Source organism: Amblyomma mixtum, chromosome 1 (genome assembly GCF_055824585.1).
Source record: "Amblyomma mixtum isolate Tamu chromosome 1, ASM5582458v1, whole genome shotgun sequence".
In the NCBI taxonomy this organism is placed as follows: Eukaryota; Metazoa; Arthropoda; class Arachnida; order Ixodida; family Ixodidae; genus Amblyomma; species Amblyomma mixtum.
In genome coordinates, this window is record NC_143012.1 from 256,186,643 (window position 1) to 256,205,747 (window position 19,105).

The 19,105-nt window shown below is 46.1% G+C and overlaps 2 protein-coding genes across 2 annotated transcripts in view; both read right to left on the reverse strand.

Moving 5' to 3' along the window:
• LOC149371528 (prolyl endopeptidase) overlaps positions 1-12,698 on the reverse strand; it is a 43,021-nt gene extending 30,323 nt beyond the window's left edge. Inside the window, exons 1-8 of the mRNA XM_089565786.1 lie at positions 12,488-12,698; positions 8,375-8,502; positions 7,226-7,321; positions 6,292-6,460; positions 3,567-3,668; positions 2,837-2,979; positions 1,371-1,483; positions 260-405 (exon numbers count right to left, since the gene is read on the reverse strand). Coding sequence (XP_089421912.1) covers positions 260-405; positions 1,371-1,483; positions 2,837-2,979; positions 3,567-3,668; positions 6,292-6,460; positions 7,226-7,321; positions 8,375-8,502; positions 12,488-12,553 — 963 coding nt within the window. The 5' untranslated portion in view covers positions 12,554-12,698. The remainder of the gene's footprint in view (positions 1-259; positions 406-1,370; positions 1,484-2,836; positions 2,980-3,566; positions 3,669-6,291; positions 6,461-7,225; positions 7,322-8,374; positions 8,503-12,487) is intronic.
• A 1,621-nt stretch (positions 12,699-14,319) lies between these two features.
• Positions 14,320-19,105, reverse strand: part of LOC149371529 (E3 ubiquitin-protein ligase RNF14-like) — a 28,700-nt gene continuing 23,914 nt past the window's right edge. Inside the window, exons 8-9 of the mRNA XM_089565787.1 lie at positions 16,078-16,250; positions 14,320-14,749 (exon numbers count right to left, since the gene is read on the reverse strand). Coding sequence (XP_089421913.1) covers positions 14,555-14,749; positions 16,078-16,250 — 368 coding nt within the window. The 3' untranslated portion in view covers positions 14,320-14,554. The remainder of the gene's footprint in view (positions 14,750-16,077; positions 16,251-19,105) is intronic.

Below are 19,105 nucleotides of genomic sequence, written 5' to 3' on the forward strand. Positions count from 1 at the left end.
GAAATGGGAATATTTACAACCCATCAGGAGTGTGTCCAATCACAGCCATGAATTTTTTGTTCCTTACGTCATTCGAATGTCAGACTTCTGATTCCTCACAAGGAGCCCATGGCTCTCATCTTGACAGAACAAATACTCGTGATCAAGCCCGATCCCGGGAGCACTTGTTGCTACCCTGCCACGCCACTGCCACACAGCTATCTGACTTGGTGCTCCACGTCAGTCAGCTCATCCACCCGATTCTCAATGGAGGCCTCACCTCGGCACTGTCCGCCAAGTCAATGTTGACAAGGCCATAGCGAGGTCGGTTCTTGTTGGTGCGGAAGGTGAACACAGTGCCCTCATTTGTGATGTAGTCGTACTCAGCTTCAAACCTGCCAACCAGGCACTTCAGCTCCAACTTGTCTGCATGGTGGCACGAGAGAGGGAAGTGTAAGCATAATAAAATGGGTAATACCCCTGTCACACTAGCAAATTTAATGTCATTCGAACCTAATGGCATTCGATGCATCGAATGTCATTTGGTCTCTTTCGGTGCTACACGGGAAAAAATAATGCCATTCGAATATGACGGCATCGACGATCAGCGAAAAAAGAATAGCCCAACTGAACAACATCAGCGCGCATAAAAGATGTTAGAAATTGTTTGCAGTGTTTCAAAAGCGGGTGAGAACATTTGTGTGCCGCATTATAAGCTTAAAATATTATTTGCGGCCATTCTGCATTACTTTAGCCATCAAAAGCCAAGCCAAGTACAAAGTCAACCACAAATCCGATAAATGTAAACAAACAAAATGGCTGATATGGCGGCGCGCGGAGCTTGCAAATGACTTCCAAAAGGTGAACTGCTCAGTTACGTCTTTAAGTACCTTCGAGCCTAACGAACATGACACGCCAACCAGCAAGAATCACGCATCCCAAAATGGCCGACGGTCGTGGGAAAGACGCTGCTTCACGCTCGCCCGCTGCTGTGGGCTGCTGAGACCGAGAGTAATAGCTATCCACGACAGCCTGTAGTGTAAACAGATTCACACCAACATTAACTTTTTTTAGCAGAACTAAATGAATGCACTTTCCACATTTGGCAGTGTGCACATTATTTTTTCGTGTCGCTTGTTCCTGCTGCGTATCTGGTGTCCAGAGTACGCATTCGGTTCGAGATCGAATGCGAATGAGTTCCCCTAACTCATTCGATGGCGAATGTCATTCGAACCTAATGACATTACATGTTCCCGTGTAGCAGTCGATTAATGACATTAGGTGCTAATGTCATTCGATTCGAATGACATTAAATTTGCTAGTGTGACAGGGGTATAAGACCAAGGCAAAAAATCAGTGAACACCTATGCTTTCCGTCCCTTTGCGCTTACCTTTGATGCCGTTGGGGAGCTTGCTGATGTCAGCAACATAGAGCTGGTTGTCCTTGCATCCTTCCTCCACGGTCACAACCACATAGTTGCCACAGTCGCTCACCTGGCCACCCCTTGACAAACAGAAGCAAAAAGCACATCGAGCTGCCATTGGCAATCCCAGCTCTCAGCATTTTCCAACAGTAAAATTCAGTTTTCTATGCCTCCTGCCAGGAAAACTTGCTTTCGGCTGACCGACAGGCAACTAATTTTGGTTCGGTTACACGAAAAGGGTCCGACCTATTGCGGCAGCTCCGACACCTCCTAGCCACAGGTTAAATGCTGCTCATACCATTCTCATTCGACTTACAAACGTGCAAACAGCAATGGCACTGGCGATAACCCTAAAGGCAAAGTCCCGTACATCTAATGTAAAAAGTGGACTACACGTGTCCCTAGCAGCTGAATACTACAGCAGTCACTGTGCGCAACCTGGCCCAAAATGTACTTATTGCAATCAATATGCACCACAATGCACGAGATGTGGTAGGATCTCAGTTCTCGATGCACTGCAGGTCCAGCAGTGCTCGAAGCTTATGCATTTAGATGTTGAAGCTAAGGACAAAGCGTGTTTAACATTTATGCAAGTTGGGTGCTCTGTGCGAAGGTGCATTTATTTATTATAAAGAAAAAACCTCAGCTGCTGTGGCTTTGATGCAAAGCAGGTTAAGCCTAACAACCCTTAGAGAACGGTGCACAACCAGCATGCTGGTGGGAGGTATGTTGCAGCAGGAAGCGCATAACTAGCATGGGTTCCGTGTGTCCTTGCATAGAGTTTACACAGAGCTTATCTGCAACCATTTTAATACATCCAATTATCCACATGTCGAACTATTTTGTGATCCCCTTCAAGTTCGATACATCTGGCATCGACTGCTTATCAAAAAGTGTTCCTCGTCTAAGAAAAAGGACAGTCCAAACATTTTTTTTTAAATATAACATCTCTCATGTCTACCACTTAGTAAGAAAGGAGCCAAACCTCACAGAATGCCCCTTGTAGCTGCTGCAATATGCTATATCAGCTAGACTTGCAGCAACCGCAGCCCACACAGCATAGCAAAATAAAGTGTCGCTGGCACAGATGCATGAAAATAAAGCACACCTATGGCTGGAATGTGGAATGCATTGCGGCATCTCGCCCCTGCCCAAAGAAAATGTTGCTCAGCAGGGCTAAATGCAGGTGCACTCGGGAGAGCGGGGGATGTGGTGCGGTGCAGCTGCTGCTACCACATCTTTGCACCAAGGAAACAAGTGCACATTCCTTTCTGGCAAGACAAAAGAATCCCCCTTTCATCCAAGAGTGTATACTGCAGTGCACAATGGCAGATTTCTGCCAGCTGCATGCAAACCGGGCAAGTGACTCCACTGTGCGCAAGGAGAAAGGGTGACAATAAGACCCAAGGGCCGGCCCCTTTGTCAGCACTCACACCCTCCACTGGGGCTTCTCGGGGAACTCGGCGCACAGAACGTCCTCCGACTGGGGTGTGCCCACACGGTGGTAGTACAGCTTCTGGTCCTGGGCCTTGTCCGTCCCCGTGCCATCGGCTCGTTGGACAGAGTCCGGGTACTTCTGCAAGGGCCACGGCAAGGCAGCTCACGTTACTACCATATCTCTCTGCATAAAATATTTCTGCCACATTGTGTACAATCAGAGTGCAAAGCCTTACTGTGATAAAAAGGAACTAAGGGCCACTCCAAAGTTACTACAGAAAAGTAGTCTGTTTACACCACACAGTAACATCAGTACTCCACCCTTCCACTCTTCACATACAAATACATCTAAAACATCTAAAAACGAACTACATTTACTGCTTAGAACAGGAGGCACTACTATGTATTCAGCAGCAACACGTCAGTGACTGCATCACCACAAATATGTATAAAGGCGGTAAGCATCTGAAGCGAGCCTGGTTAAAGCGACACATGGGCTCCTCTTGGCAGCTTGTGAAAAGAGCAAGCTTCAAAAGCAGCATGCAGCTGACAAGTTTAAAGTATTTGCTGACATTATCGAAAAGCATTTCATTTCAGTTGTTTTCCACAGGTTCACAGATTAAACCTTTAACAGCAGTAGGGCCCTTTTCTCAGCTGATATATGTTAGCGTTCAACCACCGTTACTTGTGATACCCTCAAAAAAAAAAGAGAGCAGATGCCCATACCCCGTAGAAGAAGCCCTTGTTGTCATGCGTCCAGGACATGTCCGTGTATCGAACCCGCTCCAGCACCTCCGGAAAGTTTTCACCTGTGGCTACTCGCTTGATCTGTGAACGAAAAGTTCATCCTCATTAACACAGGCTGCACACATTGCGGGCCAGTTTTGCAGGAATAAAAATTTTTTCAATGCAATCCCAGTTGTGGGACCCACGGCCAGCTGTTGCCTGAACACAGCTATTCTGCCTCCACCCCGTTTGTTCACCTCAGGCATAGATTGGTAGCCACGTCATCAAACACTGGGGCCTCTCCAATTTTCAGTCCAGAACTACATGTGCATTGCCCATGACTAGTACCGTCCTGCACTCAATTGTTCCAGTACCCCAAGAATTGCACTGCAAGCAAAACAAAAGTTCGGAGCTGATGCCCACACTGAGCAAACACAATTTATCCTTGCATTCTTTTCATCTTCTCGTCAGGTGATACTGTGTGCTCAGCCTCCAAAGAGCTCAGTTGCAGCCCTGAGAGTCATTTGCATGCCTCTCCAAGCGTAATTTGTCTTGTCATCGGTTACCTCACCAAAATTCACCATACATGTGTCCATCACCATCAGCCCAACTATGTGTACTGCAGGAGAAAGGCACTTCCCATATCCGTCCAATTAAAACTGTCCTGTGTCAGCTGCAGCCATCTTATCCCCACAAACTTCCTAATCATAACCACTCGCCTGACTCTCTACCACCCCCTATTACCATATTTACTCGATTCTAAGCACCCTCTTTTTTTCACGATCGCGATGCCCAAAGTGAGAGGGGGTGCTTAGATTCGAAAAATCTAAACTGACCCCCCCCCCCCAGGCCCCTCTTTTCGCGGCGAAATCTCGATGAAACGGGCGCGAGAAAAAACGTTTTATTTAGGAAACATTCAAAAGAAAAATAGCTGCAGACAGTTCTGTGCCGCCATCTGTCTTGTAGTGTCGGAACGCAGCAACACAAAAAGCGCCGTGGACGCCGCTGTCCTCGCTTCGGCGAGCGCGGCCTCACCCGCTTATCTGTTTTTTCAGCAGCGTCCGCTCCAGTGGACGCATTTGTTGCTGCCACGCGCGTCTTATCTTTTCTCTAACTTTCCTCTGATCTTTTAACTCTGCTCTCAGCACTCAGCGAAGAGTGCGTCCTCAGTCCATTCAAAACCCTTTTCATTGACTCATTTTCAGTGCATTCATACTAGTGAGTCACACAGGTTGCATGACTGCTTTGGATGAATGATGACAGTAGCAAATGTTCACACTGCTTCAGAATAGTCACCTGTGGCCATAGACAGACCCATGCGATCCTTGTTACACTGTCTATTTTACTCTGTTGCATTGCCCCATGCGATCCTTGTTACACTGTTTATTTTACTCTATTGCATTGTATTGCATGTGGGGTTTAAAGGTGCACTGAATAGGATTCTGAACTCGTCTTTTTGCCGTGGCGACTCGATCTACACGTTCCCAGCATTCTTAGAAATTGCTATTTTTTGCCCTGTGCGGCCGATTTCTCTAATTTAATCAGATTAATGTCCGGCTCCCCTTCCTTTTTTTTAGTTTCCCGCATACGGTGGGAGGAGTCGACCAACGCATAGAGTGCCTTTCATGCAGTCACGTGGCGACTTTGCTTTCGCTTTCATTTTGTTTCTCTTAGGTTTCCGTGAATAAACAGGTCTAGTCAGGGACTACATAGCTGCAAATTAGGCCCACGGAAATAAAAATATGCGTGGACTCTTTGTTTTCACCGATCACTACGTATCACTCTGCCGATCGCAGAGCAGCAAGCCGCCACGGGACTGGGTGAAAGGTTGGTCGACTCCTCCCATCGTTTGCGGGAAAAAAAAAGGCGGGCGCCCAACGCTAATGCGATTTAAATGAGGGACATTGGCCGCACAGGGCAATAATTCGAAGTTTCCAAGAACGCTTGGAACGTGTAGATAGTTTTTCAGCGGTAAAAATACGAGTTCAGATTCCTCTTCAGTGCACCTTTAATGTCCTGAAGTGACACATGCGCCATGAGGGATGTTGCAGTAGAGAGCTCCGATTTGATTTGGACCACCTGTGGTTCAACATGCACAGATATCGCAAAGCACATACAGTTTTACCATTATATACTAGAGCCCATTCACACATTGTGGTTCCATTTACTTCAGCCTACAAGCAGTAATTAGTCTTTAAGAGTGTAAATCAGCAACTTGCTTTGTAAGGCTATTCAGTACAAAACAAGGCAAGCCTGGTGTCTGTCTCGTCAAGTTTACATCACGCAGCATAAGCTCACTGTGAAGATCAAATTGCCTTCACTCACCCTCTGTGTCATTCTTTTGGAATGGGACGTAGTTAGCATTTGGTCTGATATTTCAGTATTTTCTAAATAGTGGAGTTATCAAAAAATTTTCTATTTGCACACCTTTAGGAGGCAGGGCTCTCCCCTCGGCAGTGCCCATGTGATGTAGGAGAGGGACTATGTGCATCACTCTTGTGCTATGTATTTACTCGCGCAATTTGCACAATTCTTTTCCTAAAATTAAGGCTTCAAAAAGGAGGTGTGCAAATTACACAGAACATTTCGTGAACATGTCCTAAAAAAACTTTACAAAGGTCATGAAGTGGAAGGTATACGGCATACTGCCGCGTATGACTCCGAAACTCGCACCCCTCGCTGGCCAAAAAAAAAAGTTGACTCCAAATATAAGACTCAAACATACATATATCTTTATCCAGTCAGAGCCACTGTAGCTGAGGCCATATGCAAACAGTTCACCATCCTCAGAGAAACTGGTGCAGCTGACGGACACAGTTCCATCTTCAGACAGTTCGTTGGGATCGAAGAAAACCCGCGGCTCAGCCTCAAGGGAATCCTGCACATACAGGACGCTGGAACGTGAACAAGAGAGAAATCATTGTAGTGAGCAATCACCAGGCCAAGAAAAGCTTTTTTTGCCTGTGTTTTGTGTTGGTTGGTTTATGGGGTTTAACGTCCCAAAGCGACTAAGGCTATGAGAGACGCCGTAGTGGAGGGCTCCGGAAATTTCGACCACCTGGGGTTCTTTAACGTGCACTGACATCGCACAGTACACGGACCTCTAGAATTTCTCCTCCAAAGAAATTCTAGCCGCCGCGGCCGGGATCGAACCCGCGTCTTTTGGGTCAGCAGCTGAGCACCATAGCCACTGAGCCACCGCGGCGGCATGCCTGTGTTTTGTATTTTCCTGCCTTTTCATTGGCCGTGCATACAGAGGTAGCCAATAAACATTCTGTCGCTAGACAGCTCTTCGTTGCTGTCTTCTCTTACTTCTTCTCACCCCTGCACTGTTTCATAAAGTTTACTTTTTGCCATGTATTAACTAGCCAGCCCAAATTTTCTCTTTAGTAAGCTAGTACCCACCAAAAAGCTATACAAGTTGGAGAAGTACTGCACTTTGGCTCATACTTAACACTACAATGCAGTAGCAATGCAGTAGCAGTAGCTGCTCCAAGCAGCAGAAAGTTGCCAGTTTTGTCTGCACTGCTGTCACAGACCTCGCCCCACAGCAAAGACCTCGTCACACTGTGTGATCACACGAGGCAGGTATATCCGCGGGCAAACAATGCCAGCATGCAGAGCTGTAGTATTCAAAGATGCATACAACCCACACGCACCTTTGGTTTTGTAGCCCAGTGTTCATGTAGCAGAAGTAACGCTTGCCATGTTTCTTAAGACACCCGAAGCGAGGGTAGTCATACAACTGCCGTAGCCTGGCCAAAAAAGAAAAAAAGAAATACTGTACAACACAAAAACATCACTCATGCACTTCTCTTGCTTGAATAAAATGGTTTAGTGTATTAACTCGGGGCAAAAAGCAATTGTTTGCATGCATCCCGACTCACCAGCCAATTAAAACATACTATCTTGAAGATCTACTGGAAGCTTAATTCAAGTACAGCAGAATCTCGATAAGAATGTTGTGGGATCGGGAAAAATATTCTTATCACCTGAAATTTGTATCGTCCAAAATGAACGAAATTCTGTATGTAGCAGCATGGGAAATGCGCTCACTAAGATCTGTAAAAGCAAACTTCAAACATATGGCTCCTAAACATACGCCCCTCTATTTTCTCCCCTTCCTTTTGTTTTCTTCATCTATTGGATGCCTGGATTGGAGCCAAATTCTACGGACTTCGGCCACACAGCTGCCAAGGGTGGGCTGCCAAGAACAGTTCATGCCGTAAAATCGGATGGAGCTTTCCTCAGTGTCCCTTTAACATATACTAGTCATTCACAGACATGCTTCATGGAACTAACGGCTACAAGTGGTCATCTCTCGGGCCAAACATACAACAAAAACTTGAAATGAGACTTGGGACACTACAGCAAGTGACGGAAATGAAAGCGAGAGGCGTAACCTTGAAATGGGTGTTCACGATCTCTTTAAACTTGATGGCATCACTGTTTCTTGTTTGTATTTATAAGGATCTCGTATAGTCGATTACATTCTTAAAAGAAGGCAATGCTCCTAGCAGTTATTTCCCTGGTTTAGGAGTTGATAACAATAGCCATAAAAAATTATTTCTAGTCGAGAAGGGGTACAAGGCAAGAGGGCATGCATGGAAGCTTAGAAACGTAACGGTGCACAAGATAAATATTGCCCAGAAGCCAAGTTGAGTGGGCAAGGTCTTTATGAAGATATATCCCCCCGATTAGTAAAGCTAGCATGTGTGCCTTGATAAAAAAAGAAAAACTAGGTGGGATGTCTGAGGAGTAAGTCGCGCACTCTCTCTTTTCAACGTGTCCACACAAAAAATGCTCACCGCTCTTTAATCTTCACTCTGTCCTTGCACTGCTCTAAGAAGGGTGTTGTGACAGCATTCTGAGCATCAACGAAGGCTCTGGTTTCTTCACTGTCTGGGTCTTCCATCCATCTGTAGGGATCTGCCACCTGTAAGAGCACCATTACACACATTGATTCTAGTGCACGGACCAAACAAGAAAAAAAAAGACAAAAAACACTAGATATCAAATGCCTGAAGCTTTAATGCCATTTGTGCGACACCACACAGAATACCGTATACACTCTACTAAACTCAGTGAAAACTTTTTTTGACAATGGTGCGGGAGCTACGGAGCCAAAACACACCCTTGATGCCTACACAGAGGGATACAGTCACTGCTTGCAGTTATTGGTTTTCTCTTACAACATAGTGTATTGTTAACATTCATTATTTAAGGCACATTTCTAACGCAACTGTCAACTTTCAGCATCGAAAGTCAAGGAAAAAAACAATTTTATAAATTACAATGAATCTGCTTGGCACATCTAGTTAGAAGTCTCCGTAAATGGTGCCAGCTGCCCAGCGATGGAATGAAGGTGCCACGAAGAGAGTAACGACAGTGCACCCGAACTATTAGTCAGAATGATACAATTATGGAAGCTCTATCCTTGTAGTCTTTCCTTCATTGTCAACAACTTTTTTTTTAACTTTGTCAGGGCACAGCCCTTACACAAAAGCAGCATCTATAAGTTCAATTTTCCAACAATATTCCAGTAAAACTGCTTTACTGTGCTATACAGGCTGATGCCATATCTGTTTATTTAGATGCAGGTAACCTAAAGGTGCTACTGCTGTCGTCATTGCTCGGGCCTGGCTCCTCACTACCCTCGTAAATGAAATAGTCTTCGGATCCATTCACTGCATTCCAAATTTCTATAACTTTAAAATTTTAAACACCAACCATGTCCGGGGTTACAACATGCGACAAATTCAAAATCCAAGAACAGACGAGCCGAAGTGATGCCCTTCCTAGCCCACCCTGCCGGCATTGCTTCATGATTGGCCATTGCCGCCCACTTCGTGCAGGCATCTCAATTTTGCTTTAAATGGCACAAAACTGCACAGCAATGCATGCTGGAAGATCATAATAATGATAGCAACAGGCAGCAGTCATCTGGCAACTCCCCAAGGAACATGCCACGCATTAAAATTTATACACGTGAAATGCAGTTCTGTTTGCAATTTCTTCTAAGTTTTCCGGATTATCAGATCCCAAGTTTATGGCAGTAGCCCATACATGACCACGGCCTTGGAGTGTTTATGGTAGCTTAGTACCATTCGCAACGTAATGGGCTCTCCATAATTTAGTTCCTCATGAGATGTGTACTATTGTACTCTGCGTATAAGTGGAGGAGCATATGTTTTTTTCAAGCAACATCTTATCTTGCAACACTGTTAATTCATTACTTCCCTTCACATGAGGCACGATGTTTTCGGTCTGGCAGGTGCCAATTTTATTGTTACTACTAATTGGTGGTGTTTCGCTTGAGTATTGACATACAAACTGATGACTTCTTATAACTCTTCAATAGTCTTCTCAGCAAGATATTATACTTGAACATTCTTTCGCCTACTTTGTGCCTCTAAGTAAGAGTTCTAGACGATACCTGGGCAATAAGCTTCTTTAATTGGGTCCTTTACATATACAGTACACCGCAGTTTGCTTGAAAGGATGAGCACCATGCAAATGCCACAGACAAATAGTATTCGGGCAAGTGCTTCACCCATACCACGGCCATAGGAGCCCCAACCCTCCAAGCGAAATATGACACCTTTTATGTGTAAAGGCGTCAAATAAGCAAGCCAACTACCCAGACAGGCATTGTCTAGCTGACATCCTGATTTGATGGCTACACTCCCTACATGAGATAGGAAGGTTGAGCACACATGTCAGGCAACATTACTACGATGTCCCCATGGTAATGCCACCTCAAAATGCATTAGCGGAGTACCATAGAAGTTCTGGACGTGCTACTGACTGGGATGCGGCTTGTGTAGACGGAAAAATCATCACCAAAGCGCATGCCTGTAAGAACCCTGCACTCTCAAGCAATAGAGCAGACATGAGGCAATCTCCCAAAAATATATGTATGATCTTTATAAAACATCATCCCCACATAAAACATCAGCCCGCACATTTTATATCATTGTGATCAGACCACCGCGCCGAAACATTACTGTTTTCCTATTTCCCTCTGGCACGTGTATGTTTTGCGGATCGGTCCCAGTTACTAAACCCTGTCTCACTGTGGAAAGCTCATATGGCAAGCTTGTCACGAGTTTGCTGGATGTCCATTTCTGATGTCAGCACAGCAAATGGTGTATTCCAGAATGATAAAATATGTTAGGTTAAACCATCCTGTTGAATTTGCTTATTTTTCTACTCTCTACAGGTACACTGAAGAGGAGCAGCGAGATAACTTTTCACGGGCAGTATTTTAACTGTGGTTTTCCGAAATCTTTTGCCCAGGTTGCCACTGACGTTCGTAACACAGACAACAGCTGAACTTGGCCTCCCACTGCCGGCAACAACAGGCTTTCTGCATGAAATTAATTTGGGGGTTCATGGCACAAGGGCTACTAAAGGACAACCAGTGTCCAAACCAAGGCGTTGTATACATTTATGGCTGTTGAGGTTCATAAAACTAAGCCATGTAGTTTAGGAAAGGATTACGGCAATGGGGAGATAGGTAAACTAGACATTATTTAAAAAGGAAGTGGGCATCTCCCTTGGACTGTGGCCAAGAAATGCTAACTACGCAGACAAGGAAGCATTTTGACCCCTGTTAAGGTGTCAGAGGGGCACGTGGGTAAAACCGATGTCCAGTCAGTGGTGCAGATGGCCTGACTATATCTCCCTCCCGCCCATAACCACTTGGATCGCAACAAATGCGCCCGATTTATAGCGTTCCAGAGAAAAGTATACAACAGCTGTATCCTACCGGTACTCACCTATGGGGCAGAAACATGGAGGCTAACAAAGAGGGTTCAGCTTAAGTTAAGAACAACGCAGCGAGCTATGGAAAGGAAAATGATAGGTGTAATGTTATGAGATTGGAAGAGGGCGGAGTGGGTGAGGGAACAAACGCGGGTTAATGACATCTTAGTTGAAATCAAAAGAAAGAAATGGGCTTGGGCAGGGCATGTAATACGAAGGCAAGATAACCGCTGGTCCTCAAGGGTAACGGAGTGGATTCCAAGAGAAAGCAAACGCAGCAGGGGACGGCAGAAAGTTAGGTGGGCGGATGAGATTAAGAAGTTTGCGGGGATACAGTGGCGGCAACTGACAAAGGACAGGGTTAATTGGAGAGACATGGGAGAGGCCTTTGCCCTGCAGTGGGTGTAGTCAGGCTGATGATGATGATTCATGGTACACCCAGATGCTTTTCTTTTTCCTTCCCCTAAGGCATTCTCTCACGGCGTGGAGGTTCAGATGTCCACCTTTTGTGAGACAATTACGGCGCCTTTCCTTCCATAGCCTCCACCTACCAGAGTGGCCCAGTAATGCAGACGCGCAAAATGCGTGTGCCTTTGCGCAGAGCGCGGATGATTACTCCTCAAGCCATGCGAAGGCGTTCCGCTTGGGGGTCGCTGAATTCATGCGGCAGACCACTGCTCGGTATCGTGAGTTTGACTGGCGCAGGCGATGTAGAAAAAAGTAGACATCGAAATCACAGGTGCGTCTCTGTAATGAGAGTCAGAACGCTCCGCACATAAGCCCTCCCTGAGCGCCTGGCATGACACAGCTGTTCTTCAGTTTGGCTTTAAATGTAAACTTTGCGTCCCTGCTAAAAAAAAAAATATATACAGCTCATAGAGAACTCTGCTCTTTGTCACACCTACGAACGAGAGTCAAATTCACTGCTTTTTACATCGCCCAACCTTATAAATTTGAGTAAGATGCGCTAAGTGTAGCTACGAAAGTGCCGATGAAAATATGTCACCAGACGCGAATGACGGAGCAGGCATAAAACGTCGCGTCGGTCGCAGACAAATCAAAACGGGCAGCCCGTCCGCAGCTAGGTGAAACAAACAACTTATTGGTGACGCTGATAACTGTACGGCATCAGTCGAAGCAGCGATGTTACTTGCCTTCACGCCATGATATACGTCCACAGTAGTTTCGTCTCGTCGCGGGGTTGGATACCGAAACTTCATTGCTACAAGATATTTGCTAGCTAAATCCAAGGAACGAAAACGGTTGAAGCTTAAGAACGCTGGAGTATGTGTTCCGATCCGAACGAACAATGCACCGATCACACCGATCGCTCGTGCCGGCGCCAGGGTTTCCCAAGGTTGCCCGCTGCACTCTCGCCAACGTCGCAGAACGGCACCGGCGCCCAAAAAACTGCGCATAACGCATCAGATTTTTTTTTTTTGTCTGTCACCACTACCTGCTCTATTTTCGAAATATGTGACGCGGTCGTGTTAAGAATGCACGGTTGCAAAAATTATTACGATCCTTGAACTTGCACTTTCGCAAAAGGGATCTCCTGTACACGCAGAACACGTCCAAAAATTTCAGGTTACATCAGTCAGTTATTAGAAATTGATACATCTTCCCCACCGCCGTTGTCTCCTGCATTACATGCTGGAGGCACTTTTCTTCCCTCAGTGATTTCCAGCTCCAGTTATGCGTTTTGCACCAGCCGGAAGATCGTCACATCACCTGACACAAAAAACTGTCGAACACACTCACCTTTCCTTGGTCCGAAAGTACATGCAACACCTGCAAGCTTTTGTCCAGCTCCACTGCTCTGGCAGTGGTTCTAAATTGGAATCCACAGAAAACATCAAATATGGATGCAATTACATATACATACTACACGATTATAAGGGAGTAAAAATGTTCCTGCGCACAATGAATGGCACTTAACTAAAGTACTGCAAACAACTCAACGAAGATGAAGTCGTAATCCCAAGTTTCTCCTGCATGAATGACTTGCGTGTGCCTCATTTGGTTCCACCCACCTCACTGAAAGTTACACTGACCACAACAGTACAACTGTGCATTAAAAATAAAACTAGACAAGAATACAGTCAACAAGTGGACAGCGCCAGTCCTGTCTACTTCTTCGTTTGTCCTTGTCTTTTCGCGCTGCATTCTTTAACCATGATCACTGACCAACAAGCCCTAACAGCCACTTTAGTTCAAGGTTATAAGTCCCAAAGGCTTTGGGTTTAGGTTTGCTTGTGGCTTCCATCTACAGAATGTTCCGCAAATACATGCACGCCATATAATGCTTCTCTCAGTTAAATTGGCAATATATTTGAGCTCAAATTTTGTACAAAAATGAGATTTGGCCAGCAGAATTGTTTTGTACCACATTTGTTAAGGGTACTTGCGTGACTCGATCAGAAGCTGGATATTCGCAACATCTGCGGAGATGGTGAAGCAAAACAAGCAGCTGCTGCAGTAGAGGCGCCATCTCGTTTTGCTTGTAACAAAGAAAGGCAAGGTGTCCATGCTTGTTAGCACAACTTTCAAGTAAACATAGTGTTTTTGCGGTGTTTTGCTTTCACTTTGAGTCACTTTGTTTTCATGCACCTACAAACAACCTCATTCCTTTTAACCAGCAATACAAGCACCATTTCAAGTGCATTAACAAGCAGGAACCATTTATAGCACAATACCATTGGACGTAATATCTCAACCTTTTTTTGTAATTCGCAAAAAATAAGCAAAACCAAAACAGGGAACAAATGCTGGATGGAAGCTTTAGCGCTTGATTGCATCTGCTGTGTTTGGCTACTTTTATGACAGCAGGAGAATGCATTGCACAAAGTTTTTGCCTTTCATCAACCAGTACACACACACATCGCCCTGTACACTCCATGGTCTGCTTCATCACAGTGCATGTAAGTGTACATCTCCATATAATTAATTCTACATAATTCATATTCACCTTCCAGTCACCAAAACAGCAAAGAAAAGAAGGAATTTATTGCAGAAGCTTTTCCTAGGTGTTCTCTGACAATTTGAAAAAAAAAAATGCAGTCTTTTTAATCCTCCAAGCCAAGCGCAACACTTCCAAGTCCCGACGAGTGGCCTAGCCAAGTGCAGTGGTGTCCTTTGTACACACAAACGCACACACACAATGCCTGCAAGGGTGGCTAGCTAGGCACAGTCTTGGACGGGATCGATGAGGGGTAGGGCGCTCATAAGAACTCTCCAAACTCGTGGTCATCCTCAACGAGCTCCTCTGCCCCTTCAAAGAGCTTGTTAAAGCAGCTCGACCTTGGGTCACTGAAATGCTGGTACGGGTTGCCAGATGACTTGAGAGCCACCAAGCAGATCCAGCAGAAGTAAGTGCCACAGCGCCAGCAGGTCATCTTGTTGCAGCCATCTTGCTTCTGCAAAAATGCCATTATCAGACACACTGTGAAGCTAAGCTACGAGTTAAATAAACAGTATGAAGTATCGGGTGAGTTGGTGGCTATGCATCATATTGTTCCAGCACGACGTACACAAGGAACAAAAAGAAAGACACTTCTTTCGCCATTCTTTTTGTCCCTTGTGTGAGTTTCCCAGGAACAATGCATTGAATGAATACAGCACTATGGTGCGCAGAGTGAGATGTCCAGAACATGTGACCAGTGCACTGAGTTTCAAAGGAAATGACATCTGGTAGCGAGGGTTTCAAGGCACAGCTGCATTTTACTGACTACTTGGGAGTTTCAGTGCGGTGAAAAATACAGGAGTACATTTATTTAGTCATAGGGTAGCAAACCAATAATTCTTTCGGTTAAGCTCCCTGCCTTTCCTCTTATTACTCCTCCCTCCTATTTAGTTGCTTTCACACTGTCCTTTACACATTCTGCTCACTCAGTAAATGTGTGCACACAGGTAGCTGTGTGCTTATATGATGCCAGTGCATTTTCAAGATCGCCAGTGATCAGAACCCTTCTGGAGCCCTCTACTACAGCACTTCTTTCTCACTTTCTCTCTTTCACTTCTACCTTCACTCCTTCCCCTGACGGCATGGTTGAGGCGTCATGTCCTCCAATGAGCTGTGAGGTATGACCAGTAAGGTATGACCAACCAAACTCGGGCCAACTAACAGCAGCTGCCACACAAAAGGCTTCAAAGTACTTATGTTTGGTTTGGTTTATGGGAGTTTAACATCCCAAAGCAACTCCAGCTATGAGGGATGGCATAGTAGAGGGCTCCGAATAATTTTTGACCACCTGGGGTTCTTTAACGAGCACCGACATCACACAGTACACGGGCCTCTATCATTTCGCCTCCATCGAAATGCGACCACTGAAGCCAGGATCGAACCTGCATCTTTCGGGTCAACAGCCGAGCACCGCACCCACTGAGCCACCGCTGCAGCCCAAAGCACTGCATTCAGATGCTTTCTTTAACATTGAAAACCATCACTTGCCTCAGCAGTCTGTACTGTGTGGGCATGGTGAAGCTGTACTGCATACAGTGACCATTTCAACTGGACGATGGCTCACATAAAACGACGCCTTGAGTTTTTAGGTTAAAGAGTACATCTGGCCTACGAAACCATGACAGGCACAAATGCAAAGAACCAGTGACAGCCCCATTTGCCACACAAACTGGTGCCTTGTCAACTTCCTTACGCATCTAAACACCGTGTTGGAAAAGGTCGATAACTGCGTCACAACTGTCATCTCACAGCTAGTGCATACAGCACAGAAAGCACACAGACCTCAATTGAGATGCCACAGTGCGGGCACTTCTTGCTGTTCTCTTGCATCCAGTCCTGGGTCAGGGACTCGTCCACCAGAAGCTGCAAAGTGCGCCTTCCATAGCGCTTCTCCATCGCTTGCTTGGCAGCTGGAGTCGCTGAGAGGTACTCATCACGGATAGCCCGCTGCTCTCCTGCATTTGACATCAACACTGCCCTTCACTCACGGCTGCAAGCCACAAGGAGGACCTAGTGCACTGCGTACAGGTGCCCACAAAAATTACAATAAAATTTAATTTCTGAGCAGTTCCAGCATGCAACCACGAACTGACGGATGAAATCTGTACTTTCCTCTGCGAGCAGCATGATGCACTTCTTAATGCCTGGCCGTAGCTGTAGGCAGCGAGAAAACTGAGGCTTTTCGTGATTTCGGCGTTCCGAAAACTTTCGTGGGCGCCTGTACCTCTCTTGACGGCCCTCTTGAGTCAACACAGCACATCTGCTCCTATCCCAAGAGAACTGGAGACTTAATTTAGAACGGTGATTTGAAGGGACACTGAGGAGTGATTTGAAGTTGGCCTGTACCTCCAGCATTACAACGACAAAGAGACCACTCTCATCGACAACAAAAGGTTTTATAAGCTAGAAACAAAATAAAGGTGTCGCCACCACTGCCTGATTTCACATGTAAACTGCATGCGCAGACACCGAATTTTATCCCAGAGACTATGCTATGCAGTGAATACAAGGGGGGGGTACTGCGCACAAAAAGACAAGGACAAGAAGATAACACAACAAGCGCGGACTCGCGACTAACTTTATTTGAAAACACGATACTCCTTTTATAGTTTCAAACTGTCACATCACACACATGTGGAAACCAAAAACCTTTCTTCATTCTGATACAGTTTGATAGACGGGTCCTTGTCTTTTTGTGCGCAGTACCCCCCCTTGTATTCACTATGATTGACCGACTAGCCCAACAACGTACGCTCTTAAACTATGCTATGCAGTCATTCACTCCAAAGTGTGGCAACAACTCTTTCTCAGTGTAGACGTCACAAGTTTGAATTGAGTGGCAGGAATATTTTAAAATTCTTTTTCCTCGGCCATAAATTGGCTTCTTGCTGCTGGACAAATGCCAACATAAACAGAAGAGCCAGGGAATCAATTTTTACTCAAAGCAAAAATTGGATGAAGTTGCCCTCAGTACTTATTTTAAAAGAATGCAATAGTTTTCCACGATTCCATGAAAAATGACAGATTCGAGCATTATTCGCAAAATCACATTAGAAGCCACAGCCTGTCTTTCTTTATTAATCCCTTAGAGTTAGAAGGGTCTGTTCAAGTAGAATGGCGACAGCCGTCACGCGTGATGTGTGACATGTACTGTGTGACGCACCTGCCCACCGGACTGTGAGCAAACTGCCCACCGTGGCAGGTGGCAGTTAAATAATTGATTGGTCGCGAGTGGTTTCTTGGGAAGAGCAACACGGGGTTCGCAAACCCCACCGGTGGCTCTGTTTGAAGCAACCTGCTGGGTCAGAGGCACATCGCTTAACCGCTGCATCACTGCGTCAGGAATGGAATGAGCACCCATAGCAATCTATGTATGTAAAGTAATGAATGACCCATTCCGCATATATGGCATTAGCTACAACAGAATCAGCAGCAACAGAAAATGCCAATACATTCAAACAACCCACTGAGGATCATCTAATAGTCTTTATAGCGAAAACTGCTAAGTGCCCATTCCTGGGTTTTGCACCATAGTAATACAGTTGCAGACCGATTTTAAAGCGAAAGCTTTACTACTTGCACTTTCAGGCTTTGCCGTGGCGTGGCGGTGCCACCATTGACCTTTAGTTGACCTCTGTGTGACGTCATGTGTGACATTACGCCGAAAAGAAGGGTGACCGACTCGCGCCGTCGCAAGCCGCGGCGGTGCCACCATCGGCGCCTAACTCCTGCGCTCTCCGCTAGGAGCGCAACAGGTGCTTTGTGACGTCACGCCGAAGAGAAGGGTGACCGACTCGCGCCGTCGCAAGCCGCGGCGGTGCCACCATCGGCGCCTAACTCCTGCGCTCTCCGCTAGGAGCGCAACAGGTGCTTTGTGACGTCACGCCGAAGAGAAGGGCGACCGACTCGCGCCGTCGCAAGCCGCGGCGGTGCCACCACCGGCGCCTAACTCCTGCGCTCTCCGCTAGAAGCGCGATTGTGGCGTTACACTGAAGAGATTAGGCTCGACTCACATCGCTAGAAAGCAGTAGCTGTGCCAACCACCAGCGGCTTAACATTGTTTCGCGATCTCGCGCCGTCCGTGTGCAACGGCGGCGCACATGAACGGCGGCCTGACTGGACTGGATTGGATTGAATTAGAATAGATTAGATTACATTAGATTACATTGGATTGCATTGGATTGGATGGGATTGGAATGTATAACAGATGCATCACCACAAGTCTAACCACAAGCACCACCACCAGCTACACTACCAGCTGAACCATGGCGTAGGTACGGATATTGCTTTCGCAATTAACGGGCTTATCCAAGCTAAGCCACAGCGAATTTTTTTTAGACTCGGTGGGACCCGAAAAATGGTCCGTATAATCGAACAGTCCGAAAAATCCATGAACTTAAAAAATTAACTTTTCTGCAAAAAACTGGCTTTCAAAATCGCGAAAACCGCCACTCCCCATGTTCCGCCTGCAAGCGATAATATTACACTCTATTTGAGTCATAGCTGTGCTTTCCTCATGCCCTCACCCTATCACATCATGATACCAGATAGTGCGACGTGACCGCTGTCATGCTGCGAATGAATGCACTCGCTGCGCGAAGCAAGAGCAATCAGTTTGCATGGGGCAGTGACGTTCACGAAGACCGAGAGGTAACCCACGGCAACCCATGCATTCGCTGCCCCGCACCGCGGAGTGCGTTGTTCAAGTCGTGGCGGACGCTGCAGCTGTCCGGCTGTACCGTTTTTAATGCGATTGCGCGCCCTTTGCAGGCCACCTCGATAGTAATGGAAACCATCTCATTACCTTGGA